This window comes from Pezoporus occidentalis, unplaced genomic scaffold, assembly GCF_034315485.1.
Source record: "Pezoporus occidentalis ecotype Australia unplaced genomic scaffold, CSIRO_AGI_Poc_V1 ctg308, whole genome shotgun sequence".
Taxonomy (NCBI): Eukaryota; Metazoa; Chordata; class Aves; order Psittaciformes; family Psittacidae; genus Pezoporus; species Pezoporus occidentalis.
This window is the reverse complement of record NW_026915030.1, coordinates 284,379-301,018: the sequence shown is the minus strand read 5'-3', so window position 1 is coordinate 301,018 and position 16,640 is coordinate 284,379. Positions and strand designations below refer to the sequence as shown.

The following is a 16,640-nucleotide window of genomic DNA, read 5'->3' as shown; positions in this document are numbered from 1 at the left end:
TCCTCTCATCTCTACCCCGCTGCCATCCCAAGCAATGCGGGGGGATGCTGGCGGGAGCACCCCCTGCCCAGTTCCCCCCTGGAATGCCGGTGATGGTTTGCCCAGCTGGCAGGGGAGGACACGGCGTTTCCCAGCCCGTTTCTGATGTCTTTCCAAGGACCTTTTCCCCAGCTCCATTGGGAACAGCTGCAGGAAAGCTCCTCCCCGAGGGAGGGGAGAAGTCACCATCGCTGCTCAGGAGCAAAGCAGCAGTGGTGCTGCTGGCCCAAGAGGAAGGGGCTGGAGGCGATGGCCATGGCTTTGCAGGGTCGTGTTCACCTCCCACCTACCCTGGTGGGGATCCGGGGCTCCGTGGCCGCCGGGTCGCATCCTGCCTCGTGCCTGGGAGCGGTGCCAAGCACCGAGTGGCGGAGGAGTCAGCAGGAGCGCGGGGCAGGGGCAGCACGTCGGTGTGCGGGGGGAACGCGGGGCGGGAGGCCTGGACGTGCCCCTCGCAAGGAGAGGAATGGAGACCCTGCTCCGTGAGCAGCCCGAGACTGGCAACCAGTGTCTGGAAGGCGCTTCGCTGCGGAGCTACCTGCAGGCACACCTCCCTGCCAAGGGCTGCAGCGCGCCGTTGCGGGTCCGCCTGTGCGCAGCCCGGGCCGCCGGCTGAGGCTGTGAACTGGACGTGTCTCTTGGCCCTGTTGTGCCTTCCAGCATGGAGCTGGGGGGAATTCATCAGCCTTCTCTAAAGCTTGTTCTCTTTGACTCAGTAAAGGGGTGAAAAGTGCTGCCAGGACGTGAACAGAAGGGGCTGAGGGGGGTCCTGGCTGCTGCAATATGAGTGTTGCTTTGGGAGCGTCATTTGTTGCCTGATGGTCCAGAGAAAGACATTTCAGAACAACAAGGGAAAAGGCTGCCCTGCTCCCAAACTCTGCTGTGCTCTTCCTCTCCTCTCCCACAGCGAAGAGGGGCTTTTAAGGACGTTTCTTCCCAAAGGAACAGGGCTCTTCTCAGCTGAGTGTTCAAGAGGCTGCAGAGGCCGTTGGGGTTTGCTTGTTCTCAGCACAGGTCATTGGCTTTTCAGGGCTGATTTTCCTTCATGGAAGGCTCTTTACTTACTGCAGGGGTGGGGAGAGGTGGGTGAGACCCCGCGCTGTGGGTCTGTGCTCCGTGGGGTCCCGGCATACAGGAACCCCTGGGAGAAGGCAGCTCATGTCAGTGGCTGTGCTCTGCTGTCTCAGAGCAGTGTGACCTCCCTCCATGATTTACACCAGCAGAAGCAGTACAATGACCTGTAAGGCAGAACCTGCCTTTCAGCGATGCTCTCCCTGCCACTGCTTGCTCTCCTGGTCTGTGTGGCCCTGCAGAGTGTGGTGGCAGTGCTGGGAGCTTGTTTTTGTCGCAACCATCTCAAAAGAGGCGTGAGGCCTCCCTAAGCACCGCTGTGGCCTTCTTGCTGGAAGAGAAAACCAGAAAGGAGGATGCCTTTGGGCAACCGTGAAGATCTTGCTCCGTCTCTGCACCTTTGGAAGAAGCACGATTCACATCTCCCAAAGAATAAAAGGGTCAGAGCTGTCTTTCACCGGGAGCAAGAGGTGCTCTTAGCTCCTTCCCCAAAGAGACAAAAGCAGTGCAAAATCCACCTGGGAACCAGCAGCACTTCCCTTCGTTCCTGTGCTCGGTCCCAGCGGGGCAGTGTTGCCTCACTGCTGAAAGTGTTGCCTCACTGCTCTGCTTCGTGCAGCAGCCCCAGAGCGAGCTCTCCATGTCAACCCCTTCCTCTCCAGGAGAGCAGCGCCGGATGAAGCTCAGTGTCCCACTGAAGCAGGCACCACGCTGGGGGTGGGTTCCTTTGTGTTCAGTGGTGAACACGGGATGAACGGAGCAATCTGAGGGTGGTTTCTGGAGAACAAAGCGCCTGCTTTTTGTGGGCATCGTTTTGAGCTCTTGCTCTTTGATCCCCCTGAAAATACAGCCTTTAACAGAAAGGTTTGTACTGTCAATACGCAGTAACGTGCTCATTTCCCATACGCTCATCCCAGGGACATCCAGGATTTACAGATGTCCTCTCCGTACCCTGGTGTAGGTGTTTTGGAGTGCACAGGCTGCTGTGGGTCACATTCAGCAATCACCAGCATAGGAGCTCTGACATTGTTCTTTCAGCTCAAATACATTCACTTGGGCAGCCCTTGGTTTGTGAGGGTGAGGGGGTGAGCTCCCAGCTGGGCAGTTGGGGGGGGGTTAGAAACCATGGATGAGGTGAAGGAGCTGTTGCAGTTTGGGCTCTCTGTGGTGTGCTGACCAAGAGACCTGCTTGGTAGAGTCATTCTTCTGCCCACAGAGAAACAGTTCAAAGGTTCGTGTGCTTCAGGGATCAGCAAAATTCCTGACCCTTGCCTTGGGAGCTTGTGCCTCTAGAAGAGCCTTCGGATTGCTGTCAAGGTGCCAGGCACTGGAGGCATACGCTGGTCCCAGCTGAGCTCCACTGGCAGCAAACAGGGGTGCAGTGTGAGCTGTGCCAGTTGACAGGGCTCTCATGCATGGATTTGGCTTCTTTTGTGATTTTTAACACTATTTCACCATTCACCTGGAGGAAAACTCTTCTGAGGATGGAGACTTCCAGAGCAGTAACTGGACAGTGTGTGGTGATCCTCGGTACACACACTGAACAGCACGGCCGTGAGCAAATCAATCCTACGGGATGGAGCTTAATGAAAAGTCAATACAGGAGGAAGCAGGAGAGGAAGAAACAGTGTTTGTATTTCATCACCAGCAAATTAATGTGTTCTATAACTGCATCACTTTGGGTACAGCAACTACAGCACTCACCTCCATAATTGTTCTACGAGGAGGAACCGAGCATCTCCTGATGAACAGCAAAACATTCCTCTGATGAAAGCAAGTGTAGATCAGTGCCCCTCTGAGCCCCACTGCAGCTTTGGGGGTATTTGTGCTGATGGGGGTCCAGCAGTGCTAGAAGTTGGGCCCACCTGGCCTAATTTTAATCCTCTGCAAGTGAGGTTAGTGAAGCCTCGGCAGCATTCCTTGGCTTTGGCCACAGCCAGTGAAGAGCACTTGCAGAAGGCAATTGCTGTCACCTTGAAATAGGTGTCCAGGAGGGTGGGAATGAGCCCCTGCTCTGCAGGTGCTGGTTTCCCTCTGTTAACTACAGACAGACACACCGCTCTGTCCAAGCCAGCCAAGCCTGGCTGAGACAGGGCACGTGAATCCTCATCCAGGGCCATTCAGGAGGGCGGATGCAGGATGGAAATTTGAAGCTAGGCGCCCTTGGCGCCAGGCTGGAGCTCTAATGATTGCTCCATCCCTCCCTTTCTAATCTGATCGGCAGGTAACTCCTGAGCCCAGTGGAAGCTTTCCTGCACAGATGAGGCTTTCTGCTTTTGGCAGCTCTCCCCCTTGGCATTCTCCTCCAGCAGTAAATCAGAGAGTGGCTGAGGGTGGAAGGACCTCTGGAGATCGTCTCGTCCAACCCCCCTGCCCATGTGCATCTGTGTCACTCTCAGCCCCAATACAAAAGCTCTTCTGTCTCCTGCAGAATTCAGAGATGCTGCCAAAAGTAACTTGGAAAAATGATTTTGGGGGAAGAGAAAAGTGACAACTGAGCGGGGCTGTGCCAGCAGCGGCTGAGGGGCAGGCTGTCCTGCAGCGTTGCAGGAGTCATGGAAGGGTTCAGTGGCAAGAGACCGCTAGTCCCAGAGGACAGTGCTCTGCCACTCCAGCTGGGATGAGGCTCCTTGCCTTCCAGGAGCCTGCTGAAGGGCTCTTCTTGCTGTTCACAGGTACTGCAGGAGGTGGAGGGGGACCCGGAGAGATTGGGGAACCGCTGAAGCCGCCGGTGCTCCGGCAGTATGATGCCTGGGGACGGTGTGTGGATCACATCGCCACCTGCTCAGCCTGGAGGAGGATGAAGCAGACTGCAGCAGAAGAGGGGCTGGTTGCTGAGGCCTGTGAGAGAAGATATTCCAACGAGGTAAGTGGGGAGAACGGGAACGACTTGATGGTATTCTCAGTGAGGTATCATCAGTTGTATAACAGGTACCAGATGATGCATGGACAAAAGCACACCTACTGCTGCACTGAACAGCAGTGTCTGTCTGCTGCAGTGTTCCACATCAGTGATGAGAAGCTGTCACTAATGGCCTACAGTTGCTCATAATATTCTTTGATGTCACTTGTCATCCTGGGGCCTGGCAGTCTGCACTGCCCCAACTTTACATGCATTAGTTGTATCACAGCTAAAGAGCTAGGATTTGACTTGAAGTTTTGCTGTGTTCCAGCCTCTGGAGACAGACCCACATTTCTTACTTTTAAAAGCTGCACTGGCATAAGGTGCCTCCCAGCCAGCCTTGCACTGGCTGTCCCTCTGGGACTGAGAAACTGCTGCTCTTCTTCTGGAGGAAGCAGGTTTTGCCCTCTTGGAAACGTGCAGTCTGATTCTCACCTGCTTTGGCTGTATTTTGTTCCTCTCTTCCCATCAAGATGTTTTATCCTCCTGCTGGGGCACTGCTGCCTAACCTGTCTGTTTCCCCTCACTCTCTTTCCTATAGCCGCCTGCATCAGGCTGCCAAACTCTACTTGTTCTCAAGCTCCTCTGGAGGATTCAACTGTCCACTGGCCATGACGGATGGGGCAGCCAAAGTCATTGAGGTATGAGCTCAGCTGGGCGCTGAGGGCACAGCCCATGTCCTGGCAGTGCTGGTTAGACTGAAGCACTGGCCAGGGATGGAGCAGGGCTCATCTGCCATCTGGCTCTGGGCACAGCCCTCCCTTGCTCTGGGACTCAGCTCCATCTCCTACTGCCTTTCTCCTTTAGTTACAGAGTCTTTGTGCCCAGCTTTTCTGTTTACCTACAGCACTGGGTACGATAAAGCCTTTGCTGCACATGTGGCACTGCAGGTAGCTGGGAAGGTGTCCCATGTGCTTATTGTGAGATAGTTTGTTTTCCTGTTCCTGGTGTGGAGCTGCAGTTCAATGTCTGGTCCAGATCCATACCTGATGTAAATAAACCAACCTAGCAAGACTTGTCACTGTCTGAAGATTTGCCTCTGCATCTTGGCAGCACCCTCTGCGCTGTGTCCATGCAGAGAAGAGCTAGCCCTGGTCATTTCCATTCAATAAAAGGTCAAAAGCATAATGCAGTGACCTCTTTCCTTCAGCTCTTTGGGTGCTGCTGACACCCAGTGTCTATGAACACATGCTGATACTGTTCTCAAAGCTCTCTGTCCAGATGTCTAGCACTGCAGAAACCCCAGGGATGGAACACAAGTGAGCACCTTCTGTGTGCACAGTGCTCCAGCAGCCATGCAGGAGCTGGGCAGGTTCAGGCTCTCAGCAGCAGGTGCAGATGTGCTGCAGTGCAGGACACTTGGTGTCCTGCTCCCCTGCTTGCAGACGATCCACTTGGAGCCTAGGACGTGAGTGGTTGTGAAAGCAACTGCCTAATTTCATCTACTGTGTTATCGTCATCCTAAATTCCTCTTCCTTCCCCCAAAACAGTCTCTGGGTATTCCTGGATCTCTGAGAAAGGCTTTTGGCCATCTGACATCCCGCGACCCGAGCAGTTCTGGACCTCTGGCCAGTGGATGACGGAGCGCAGGGGAGGCTCTGATGTTGGTATGTGTCCCGAGGTGGGAAGCAGCTGCAGCAGCAGCCAGATGTGTGAGCAAGGACTGAGAAAATGGGGAACTTACAAAGCCAGGTGGCTGGTTTGGGAAACCTGAGCAAAAGTCATCCAAATCCTCTGCATAGCTCTGCTTTTTAACCAGGAAAAGGCCCAATCTGCGTGCAGCACAGGCAGGTACAGAGCTGTGTTCCTTGCACAGATAACACACTCCTATCTAGCCCTATAATCTAAACCTTGAACCAGCCAGACCCATCCCAGCTGAGACTGAGAAAGCATTCTCGGCCTTCAGCTTTGAATGTTACCAATACTGTGATGGGCCAGGAAACCACAGGGGCATCAGCTGCATCCCCTGAAGCTGCAGTTGGTTCCCTGGTGAAGAAGTGAAAGGGTCAGCTGTGGAGTGAAAGGTGTGCATCATGGCAGGACTCCTGATTCCATAGCACCCTTTGTTGTACTGGGCTGTGGTAACTCCTAAAGACACGGAGGCATTGGATTATACACCCAGATGTGTTCTGCTTATAGAGCACTGCCATCACCAGCCCTTAGCCTGGAGCAGTTGCTGGAGAGCCTTGCAGTGAAGCAGATTTCCTTTCTAGTACTTAACTCTGGCTGCATTTCTTACCCAGGGTGGGTGAAAGAGATTAGCAGCTAATCCATACTCCACCTTGGTCGCAAGAGGTGACTTACAAGAGCTGCTGCTTAAACTGAAAATCAGCATTGGTTGATACAGGAGCTCCCATAAAGCCAGGGTCTTCTCCTTCCTTTCAGCTAACGGCACAGAGACAGTGGCCAGGACGCAGCCAGATGGAACATATCGTCTCTACGGTTTCAAATGGTTCACATCTGCAGCTGATTCTGATGTGACACTTACCCTGGCCAGGGAAGTGGATGCTGAAGGCCAGGTAAAGCAGTCCTGTTTGATGGTGGAGCCAGCTGAAGGAGCAGGGCCATTCTTCTTCCTTCTTTCATCGTAATGAAACCTTTTTGCATGCTTTTCCCATGGCTCCAGGGTTCCGGTGGCTTGTCCCTGTTCTTCCTCAAGGCTCGAGATGAGGAGGGGAAGCTCAACAACATCCAAGTGCAGAGGCTGAAGGACAAGTCAGGCACGTGGCAGATGGCAACAGCAGAGCTGTGGCTGGATGGAGCTAAAGCAGAGCTAGTAAGTAAAGTTCCACCTTCCTCTTGGGGCTGGGCTGGCTTGACAATGCAGAGCAGAGGACCCGGGGTGGGGTGGGGTTTGACAGTGATACCAGCTGGAAAAGTTCCTCTCCTCCACCTCTGAGGCTGGCTGCTCACCTCACAGAACGCTTCACCAATGGGGCTGTGTGGGGCAGAGCTGAAAAGAGCTCAAGAAAAGATGGGAGGGAAGGAAAAAGGAAACAAGTCATTTCAGGCTGGTCCTTTCCCTGCTCCTGTTGCACTGAGCCAGGCGAGGGACCATTCTGAGGGACCAGAACCGATCCTGCTGATGTGGTCTCCTGCCGCAGAAAAAATATGGACTCAGTCAGAGATCAGTATGATCAGACCAAAGCCATTTATTATAGAGTATCAGTCCTTTTTATACTGTTTCTCTGCCTCAGCTTACTCTATTATAATCAGATACATTTCCTTGTAATACACCACAACTATGGTTACATTTACAATAGCTCGCTGTATAATATTTGGATACATCATCAATAGCTCGCTGTAGTATAATTAGATACATGTTCAATAGCTTGTTGTATGATGATTGAATACTTATACAATAGCTCAGTATACTGTGCTGTGATACATATTCCTGCAGCACACGGCAACCAGTAACAATAAGCGTATGGGAACTTAACCTTGGAAATTTGCTAACAGTCCACTTTCTTCTTATCTTGCTTGCACTGCTACTTTTGCTACTGCTACTTTTGCTTCTTTACCCACGTCCTCCTTCACCCTCGGTTCACGTCGAGCTCCATGCAGGCACTTGCTGACTTGGGAACGTGGCCATTCTTTGCTAAAAATCCATCCACAGTCTCCAAAGCCACCTCTCTGGTCATGCTAAAATGAGATAGTGATGTTTGAAAGCAAGGAGATCTGTGTGATGCCTGAGGACAGACAGGGAGAGTGGACAGCCTGTATGTCTGGGACACAACTCTCACTGTGATAGGTGTCCACTCCCGAGGCTGTGCCTGCACAGCTTCCACCAGCCTTTGCTCCTTGATGCTTCCAGATCTCTGCAGAGGGCCGAGGAGTGGCCTCCATCTCCAACATGCTGAACATAACTCGGATCCACAACGCCATCGGTGCAGTAGCTTCCATGAGAAGGTGAAGGCAGCGTGGATCTCCCAAAACTGAAGGAGCAGCTTATCAGGACAAGGGGACTTTGCAGTGCTCAGCATTGCAGCTGATTGACCTTGCAGGCACAGGTCTGGAAGCCAGCAGTGCTGGAGGAGGTTGGCCTGTGGGTGGCTGACCGAGGCTGGCGTGGTGCAGCTGAGCAGGGTTCTTCTAGAGGGGGAGGCTGGGTGGGAGAGCTCACAAGCGGGAGGTTGCTGGTCTGACTGCTTCCCCTGGCTGTGTGCTCTCCAGGCTGCTCAGTCTGAGCAGGGAGTGTGCCCGCAGGAGGGTTGCCCTTGGGAAGCTCCTCAAGGACCATCCCCTACACATACAGAGGCTAGCACGGATGGAGGTAAGGCCCTGGGGAGCTGAGCTGAACCTGTGGTGAGGAGAGAGGGCAGAGATCCTCAGCTGTAGTGAGCACAGGCAGCTGCCTCCACGTGCTGCAGTCAGGCTGCTCCTGCTACAGTGAGGGGAATCGCCATGTTCTAGTGGGATTTGATGTGATGATGGACCTAGCTTCTCTGCTGGACTTCATGCTACCCTAACCTAATCCTGAGAGGAGTGCCAAGGTTCATGCATGCACCTACTGTGATATGCCATGAGCTCTGAAGTTGGTCGTTAGCATCGGAGCCTAAGGATGACACCACAGTCTCCTCCAAGAGTGACACAGACTCATCCAGGTTCCCTGGTAGCTCATGCACCAGGAGAGGGGCTGTTCCCAGCAGGCTCAAAGAATTCCTGAGCAGTGACCACGCACTTCAGCTTCCGAGAAGTTTGTCTTCACTGTGTCCCCGCACAGGGCTCAGCACCACAAGGCACCGAGCCTGAGCGCAGCCTCTCGGTGTGGATGTCACCTAAGGCAGTACCAGACAGGGGAAGGGAGCGCAGCGGGAGCTGGCACTGGCTCTGGGAGGAATTTCACATGTGGGCCTTACCTCAGTGCAGAACATCCTGCAGCTTTGCACGGTGCTGAGCTGTAGCTGCTCACTGAATCAGGGGACACCACTTCCCACCCCTGCTAAAGCTTCGGCAAGAAGGCACACAGGCACGCAGCCCTCCTCCTCTCACCCCTCCAGGCACTACTGCTCCCCAGTGCTGTAACACCAACCCCTGGGCTGCAGTAGGTTGATGCAGATGTGTCCAACAGCATTTAAAACTCCTCTTGCAAGGTGGGGAAGAGGGAAGTGGTCAGCACCTGACATAACTTACAGCTCCAGCAGGTCTTAGCCTGTGGCCAGAACTGCACCTCTGAAAGAAAGACCAGATCCCATATAGTTCCATGGCTACAGAGCTTCATATCCCAGTGCTTCCCAAATCACAACCGGCCAGGGAAGTTGCTTAGCAAACAACCTGTGAGAGACTTGCAGATCTCGGTGCTCAGAGGTTGGCCATCAGATGTGTGGTCTTATGTCCCTTTCCCTTGGGAATGATGTGGATTTGTGCCCTGGGTGCCTGATGGGAGCTTTGATAAGGCTCCAGGTGGGCCTGAGAAATGGCACATTCCCTTTCCTCATACTAGAGTGCAGTATCCAAGAGCAGCAGCCCCAAGCTGCCTTTAATATCTCATGCTTTGTGCCTTGCCTGGTCAGTGCTCTTTGCCTCTGGAGCTGTGGGTCTGCGTGGGTGGCACTTTGCCCATGTCCAAGTATTGCACATCCCTTTGAGACGGTCTCACAGCACCACAATGGGCCAGGCTGGAGTGAGCCCGAGTCAAAGATCCTTCCCAGTGAAGCTCGCACTTCTCTGCCTGCAGGTGCAGACACGAGGGGCATTCCTGCTCCTTATGGACATCGTTCCTCTGCTTGGACTTGCAGAAACCAACATGGCAAGTGAGCAAGACCAGCTCCTCCTGAGAGTGCTGGTACCAGCTGCCAAACTGCACTGGGAAGCAGGTATGGAGTGACCAGTTTGATGAGGAGGGGGGCTTTGGACAAGGGCCTGCAGGGACAGGCCAAGGGGAATGGCTTTAACCTGCCAGAGGTGAGACTGAGCTGAGCTCTGAGGCAGAAGCTCTTCCCTGTGAGGGTGCTGAGGCGCTGGCACAGGGTGCCCAGAGAAGCTGTGGCTGCCCCATCCCTGGCAGTGTTCAAGGCCAGGTTGGACACAGGGGCTTGGAGCAAGCTGCTCTAGTGGAAGGGGTCCCTGCCTGTGGAGCTGGAGGAGCTTTAAGGTCCCTTCAAACCAGGCTGGGATTCTGTGATTAACCTGGAGCAGGGCTTGTGAGCAAGCAGAGGTAGAAAGGGGAGTGGTGGACACAAGAGGATGGGCAGTGATGGCAGGAGATACCAGCAACGGCCACGAGCTGCAGGCCTGCAGCAGTTACTGCTCTGCACTGAGGTTGGACAAGCAGCAGGCTTGTCCCTTTGCTCTGAAGGCCACAGATCAGCCACCTGATCAGAGCAGCCACAGAACACTGTCAGGACTGCACAGGCCACAGGGGAATGGTGCTAAGGCTGCTGTAAGACCAAGAGGGGGCAGTGAGCCAAGGGGAATATCTGCCCTCTAACTGGGAATAAATAGATGAGAACAGCTTAGCATCAGCCTTTAACTTCAGGGGTCTGCCCCTGTTCTAATTGCCCTCAGCTTAAACACAAATAGGCAAGTAGAAAACAAAGACTCCTGGACTGGAGACATACAGGTACCAAGGAAACCACAGGTTTAGCCTTAGCTGGAGAGGGCTGTACTGAGACAGGATCTCTCTGGATGTCTCCCGAGGTCTGACTGCTCCTGCCCATCCTCTCAGTGTTACTCAGCCTTCACTCCCGAGCTCCTCCTCCTGCATCTGCTTCAGCACATCAGCGGGATCCAGTCAGTGCCATCCCAGCAGAACTGCTGTGTGCCGTGAGAGCTTTCTGGTTGCTCTTTCCCCATCTGCAGCAGGGATCATGTCAGCTCTCTGCAGTTTGCAGGCTTCTGCTGTGGTTATTGAGGCAGTGGAGAGTTTTGGAGGACAAGGTTCCATGGAGGATGCAGGCTTGCCACATAGGCCGTGATGCTCTGCTAAGAAGGCAACAGGAGAAGCTCCCGTGTGCCTCCTACTCCCCTGCCCAGGACAGTGTGGCTGCCCCTGAAGACGTGCTCAAGGGAGAACCCGTTCCTCCAGGTGGGGCAGCAATTCCCTGCTGCCTTCCTGCTGAGCTCAGCCATCCCCAGGGAGGGGATGTGGCTTCTTCCTGCTGCTGGGGTTGTCTCCCAGCTCCCACCACCACTGCCCCTTTCCGCTTGTGCTGAGGCATCCCTGGAGATTCCCTTGGCACCTCTTAGCTCTGCCCCATGTCTTTGGCTCCTCACATTCCCCTTTCTTTACTGCAGTGGCTCCAAGTGGCTCCTTCACGCCCTTCCACCCGCAGGTGCTGTCCATATGGGAGGGAACAACGAGCATCCTGTCCCTCGATGTGCTGCGATCCCTCAGCAAGAGCCAAGGGCAGGCGCTGGCCGCGTTCCTCTCCTCAGTGCAGGTGAGCTCAGCCTCATGTGCCTGCGGTGGCGGAGCCCTCTTTGGGGTTCCTGCTCCTGCTGAGGCTGGCAGGGGACGTGCCCAGGGTGAAAGCTTTAGATGGGTGTTGAGGAGGCGTCCTCCCATCCTGCTCTGGGCATAGCACTGACGAAGCGGAGCTCAGGCAGTGCTTGGTTGGGATCCATGTGCTGCAGAAAGCACAGGGCCTTCCACTCAGCAGTGAAGAGGTTTTGCGTTGCGAGGGCTCCTCGTGACCGGTACCTCTGTAAATGTGCTTTTACTGTGGAGGAGTCACCCTCCTGACCCCAAAATCATTCTGTGGTTTTGCTTCTTCACTGGAAAACCACCCCAACACTGCTTGGGCCCGGCTAGTGAAGCTTCAGCAGGGCTACCCACTGCGTCACTTTGATTCCCACTGAAAGGATGGAGGAAGCCAATGCAGTTCCATTGCTGCCTCTTTAGATCTGCTGTTCTCTGGCTTTACCTACTGGCTGCTCTGCCAGAGGTGCAGTGCTGGCAGTTGTTCAGGTTTCCAAAGCACAGGAGCAAGGGGCTGTTGGTAAAGAGCATCTGGGTCTGACACTGAAATGGAGGAGGAAGGTGGGCTCTAAAGTAGTTTGGAAAGGCACCAGCCTGCACAGTCTTACCCGTACACTACTCTGAACCAATCCCCCTACTCAGTCCTCAGAGCACCTCCCTGGGGTAGCTGAGGGGGTCCCTCCAGCTTAATGGAAGCATTAAAGAACACAGCAGTGGGATCCAGAGCAGGCACCTGCACAGCAGTAACCCCGAGGACTGCGATGTCTTCATTAGCAAGCTCCTCATTGCTCTCCCACGAGCCACGCTGTGGATGGTACTGGAGGTAACAAGTGAGCACTGACTTGAGAGGTCTCCACATCCCAGTAAGTGCCACTGCATCTGCTGCTGCTCTTGGCTGCCTCCACTTCCATGGGGGGTGCCTGGGACAGGCTGAGCTGGGAGCAGTGCTGCTGCACTGGGTCTGGGTAGCACATTCACCCTGCACAGGTCACAGCTTCTCCCTCCCACCACGGGCAGCCGGGCCCTGAAGGGCAGAGCAGGGGGGATTCCTGCAGGGTGCATCCGTGCTGCATCGGGCAGGAAGGTGCTGAGCTCCTACAGCAGCATCAGGGCTTCACTCACAGGAGATGAACAACCTCTCACTGAGCTCCAGGTGTTCAGGCTCTCGGGGTCTGTGCGAGTCTGGCTCATCGGAAGCACCTTTCCCACTCCTCTCTAGTGAGGACATCATTTGGCCCTGCATAAAGGGATTTTTACTGTCCCAATCCATTTCCTTTTTATTGGTGCCCATGAAATGAGTACACTTTATTTTACAGTTGCCCATCAAGGTTCTCAGTGTGCAGGATCTGTGCCCATGACAGGCTCTGGAGGAAGCAGCATTCGTACTTAGTACAAACCAGCACTTGGTTCCTTGAGGGTCACTACCTCGGGGTAACGTCCCCCTGACCCTGCTGTCACCTACTTGTGCTTCTATCCTGTGCCAGTTGCCATTAATCACAGTGCAATATCTATCCAGTGCTGTCATCTGGGAGCAGGACCCCATGTCCCAGTTACCCTCAAGAACAGGGGGGTGCAGAGAACTTCCCCATCCCCACACCAGACAATGGATTTTAGGGGTTGTGATGCACTTGGAAGTTTGTTACAAACAGGTCATTGGTCTGCAGAGCCTCTGGAGAACACACGGTGAGAAGAGTGAGTGTGAGAGGGCAGCCCTGGGAGCCAGCTCAGCCCCGGTGGGAGCTCCAGGTGGATACAGCCCAGGGGAGACTCATAGAGCCCAGCCTGGTTTGGGTTGGAAGGGACCTACAGCAACAGCGGCTCCCCCATCCCTGGCAGTGTTCAAGGCCAGGTTGGACACAGGGGCTTGGAGCAAGCTGCTCTAGTGGAAGGTGCTGGAGCTGGAGGAGCTTTAAGGTCCCTTCAACCCAAACCAGGCTGGGGTTCTGTGATTAGCCCGGAATGGGACTCTGGCACATGAGCAAGCACAGAGCTGGACAGGGCAGTGATGAGCAGTCACATTAACGGCTACAGCCCAGCAGGGTTCATCCAGGCAGCCGTGTCCAAAGAGCAGCTGGTTCAGACTCCCAGCAGGGTATCCCCTGTGCTTTCACGTGATACTGGGGCACTGGAGGAGCAGCAGCTGACCTTGACCAGGAGAGCTTTGAGCTCGATGCCTGACATCCATCGGAAGAGAGCCCCTCTGGGCCTGGGGCCTGTCCCACTGACACCACTTACAGGGAAAAGCTCCTTCCAATCTGACTGTTCCTGCCTGGACACGGCTCTGGCGCCTGTGCGGAAGTAAGAACGTAAAACCAGGAGAACCAGAACCTGGTGCAGGTCCACAGCGAGAACTGGGGTGGGGTCTGGTCCCCACACACAGCTGGGAATCCAGCGCAGGAGCAGCATCACGAGGGCTCTGGCACACAGGAGTTCCCCATGCTCAGAGCCCGGCTGTGAGCTTCCCTTTGGCAACGCGATCCCAGCGGCCCCTTCCCGTGCAGGAGGTGAACACGCTGTGCTGCTTCCTCCCATTGTTCTCCCGACAGAGAAAACTGGATCTGGCTTCGAGCACCGGGGGCCTGGAGCCCGCTGTGGGGCAGACATGGGCTGCACTGGGGAGACGGGAGCAGTTCCTGCGAGCAGCTGCTCCCAAGGGGGCACTGCCCATGGAGCTGGCAGCAAGAGACTTCTCCTACACCCTGGTGAGGATGTACACAGGTGGGGGAAAGGGAAGTGATGGATTTCAGAGCGGGACGGGGCTGGGGAGCCGGCCTGGCATGGCCGGGATTCACATCTGTGGGGTAAAGGGTGGTGTGGAAGGAAGCTGGGTGCCCCCCTTCTTGCAAACGGAGGCAGCTCAGCCTGGCCAGCGCTGCTGGTGTAACCCCCTGCTGCTCCCGAGGGAGCCGGGAATACCGGTGTCTCCTCTGCTTCCACAGGAGCACGCAGCTCGGCCTGATGCTTCCTCCACAGACATCCCCGCTGCTCGAAGGTGAGTGAAACCCTCCTCAGCTCTGGCCTAGGGATTCCTGGGCCATGCAGCTTTGCTCTGCCCCTGTGAGCGGTCTGACCCCTCACCCAGCTTTGTATGGTCACAAATGGGGCAAGCAGCGTTCTGGGCTGGTTCCTGTTAACACACCACGGGCAGCGGGGAGAGGGATGCAAGCGGGGCAGCCCTCGTGGCGAGAGCAGCGCTGGCTGCGCCCCGGGGCTGGGACAACCCTCGCGTGCCCTCTGTGCAGGCAGGAGCTGGTCCTGTGCCCTCTGTGCAGGCAGGAGCTGGTCCTGTGCCCTCTGTGCAGGCAGGAGCTGTGTCCTGTGCCCTCTGTGCAGGCGGTGCAGGCAGGAGCTGTGTCCTGTGCCCTCTGTGCAGGCAGGAGCTGTGTCCTGTGCCCTCTGTGCAGGCAGGAGCTGGTCCTGTGCCCTCTGTGCAGGCAGGAGCTGGTCCTGTGCCCTCTGTGCAGGCAGGAGCTGTGTCCTGTGCCCTCTGTGCAGGCAGGAGCTGGTCCTCTGCCCTCTGTGCAGGCGGTGCAGGCAGGAGCTGTGTCCCATGGCCGTGGAGCTGGACAATGGCAGCTACGAGGCGGAGGCCGCGCTGGTGGACGGGGGCAGCCCTGCCTGCAGCAGCCGGCTCTGACCTCCTGGAGGTCCGGCTCCGGAGCCCAAATCCCGGGGCACGGTGGGGATGTGGCACCAGCGGCCGGGCCAGGCCCAACCTGCTCCAGTGCGACCGCTGCTGCGTGCCATCATCTGCTGCCACCGCCACAGCCTCGGGGTCAGTGAGGCACGGCCATGGGCTTACCGTGACTTGAAGCAGCCGCCCTGCAGGTACCGAGCGGTGTTCTTTGTAGTGACAGAAGCCAAGCTGAAAGTTAGCTGAAGCTGATTAAACACAGAAACCCGCCCATTGCCCCTGTTCACCTCCTTGCTGCCCATTGCCGCGCACCACCGCCCACCCTGGCGCTTGCTGGGGTGGGTTTGATGCGGGGGCCGCATCCCTTCACACAAGCAGCCTCTCAGCAGCGGGTCCTGAGGGAACGTTGGGTTAAACCAGAGCATTTGTAACCCAAACGTCCTGGTTTCGGGGTCAGGGCTGCCCCGGAGCAGGGCGGACACTGGGCACTGCACAGCCCGGGGCCTCCTCTGGATCATTGCTTTTACGTTCTGCTTTGTCTCACACGAGCTTTGCTTTCACTCTGAACCAGCCTGGAGCAGGAGCTTTACCTTCATGTGCATGGTTTGGGTGCCTCACCCCGTGCTCAGCTGAGGAGGGCCAGAGGAACGCCCTCACCTTCCTGCATGTCCCACACAGATACAGTCAATGGTCAGTGCCCACATGGGCACTGCTGTGCGGAGCTGAGCTGGGGAGGAGGTGGCTTCAGTCACATCCCTCCAGTGCCATCAGAACCGTGGGAGCTGGTACCAGAACTGGTACAAACGGGCAGGTTGGACACAGGGGCTTGGAGCAAGCTGCTCCAGTGGAAGGGGTCCCTGCCCGGGGCTGGAGGAGCTTTAAGGTCCCTTCAACCCAAACCAGGCTGGGATTCTGACATGAATTCTGCCTTATGTTTTAGACTGAAACCCTGTGATCCCGCACCAAAGCAAACGCATCCATCGTGACTGTGTCACCCTCAGCCCATCCTTCTTCCTGCCTGGTGTTACCCTGATGACCAAAAGATCTTCCTTCAGGAGGTGCTAAGAACAGAAGACAGACACGAATGAGCCAAGGGTCTGTTCTCATCCCGATGGGGTCACCTCACCCCTTCCCGATGGAGCTCTCATGGATTTCTGAACACCAGGATTAAGTTTTCCTAGCATACGAGCTATGATTTGCCTAAACTTCAGCCCCACGGATGGGGAGCCCAGCGGAAGCTCCGGTACAGCCCCGAGGGGCTGTAAAGCTGTCACCAGGTAGGGAAATGACAGCTTTATGAAGATGTGAATACTCACTCTGAGGCTGCAGCAGAATAAACGCTGGTACCAACAAGCACCAGGGCCTAACGCTTCGTGCTGCTGCTGAACAGCTCCTGCTCCCCGGGTTTGGAAGATTCAATGTGCTTGAAGTCATTAACCAAGGCTCCAGCTGTCATCGGGATACACCTGAACCCCCGGTAAAGCACAAGCAGATGCTGCCACTGCAGAGAGCTCACTGAGCAGTGGGACTAGGGGAAACTGCCTTAAAAAGGTGGTTGTTAAACAGCAGGATAA

The 16,640-nt window shown here is 55.6% G+C and overlaps 1 protein-coding gene across 1 annotated transcript; it reads left to right on the top strand.

Annotated features, from left to right (window-relative positions):
• The first annotated feature begins 83 nt into the window (after positions 1 to 83).
• On the top strand, positions 84 to 15,084 carry LOC134168291 (acyl-CoA dehydrogenase family member 11-like). The gene is given in 17 exon segments (XM_062627788.1): positions 84 to 89; positions 158 to 670; positions 3,836 to 3,972; positions 4,548 to 4,653; positions 5,503 to 5,560; positions 5,563 to 5,619; positions 6,398 to 6,531; positions 6,639 to 6,788; positions 7,827 to 7,921; positions 8,186 to 8,285; positions 9,690 to 9,814; positions 9,816 to 9,828; positions 10,846 to 10,962; positions 11,287 to 11,394; positions 13,979 to 14,153; positions 14,358 to 14,424; positions 14,958 to 15,084. Coding segments are annotated over 17 exon segments (2,073 nt in total). The 3' UTR covers positions 15,070 to 15,084.
• The last annotated feature ends 1,556 nt before the right edge of the window (positions 15,085 to 16,640 follow it).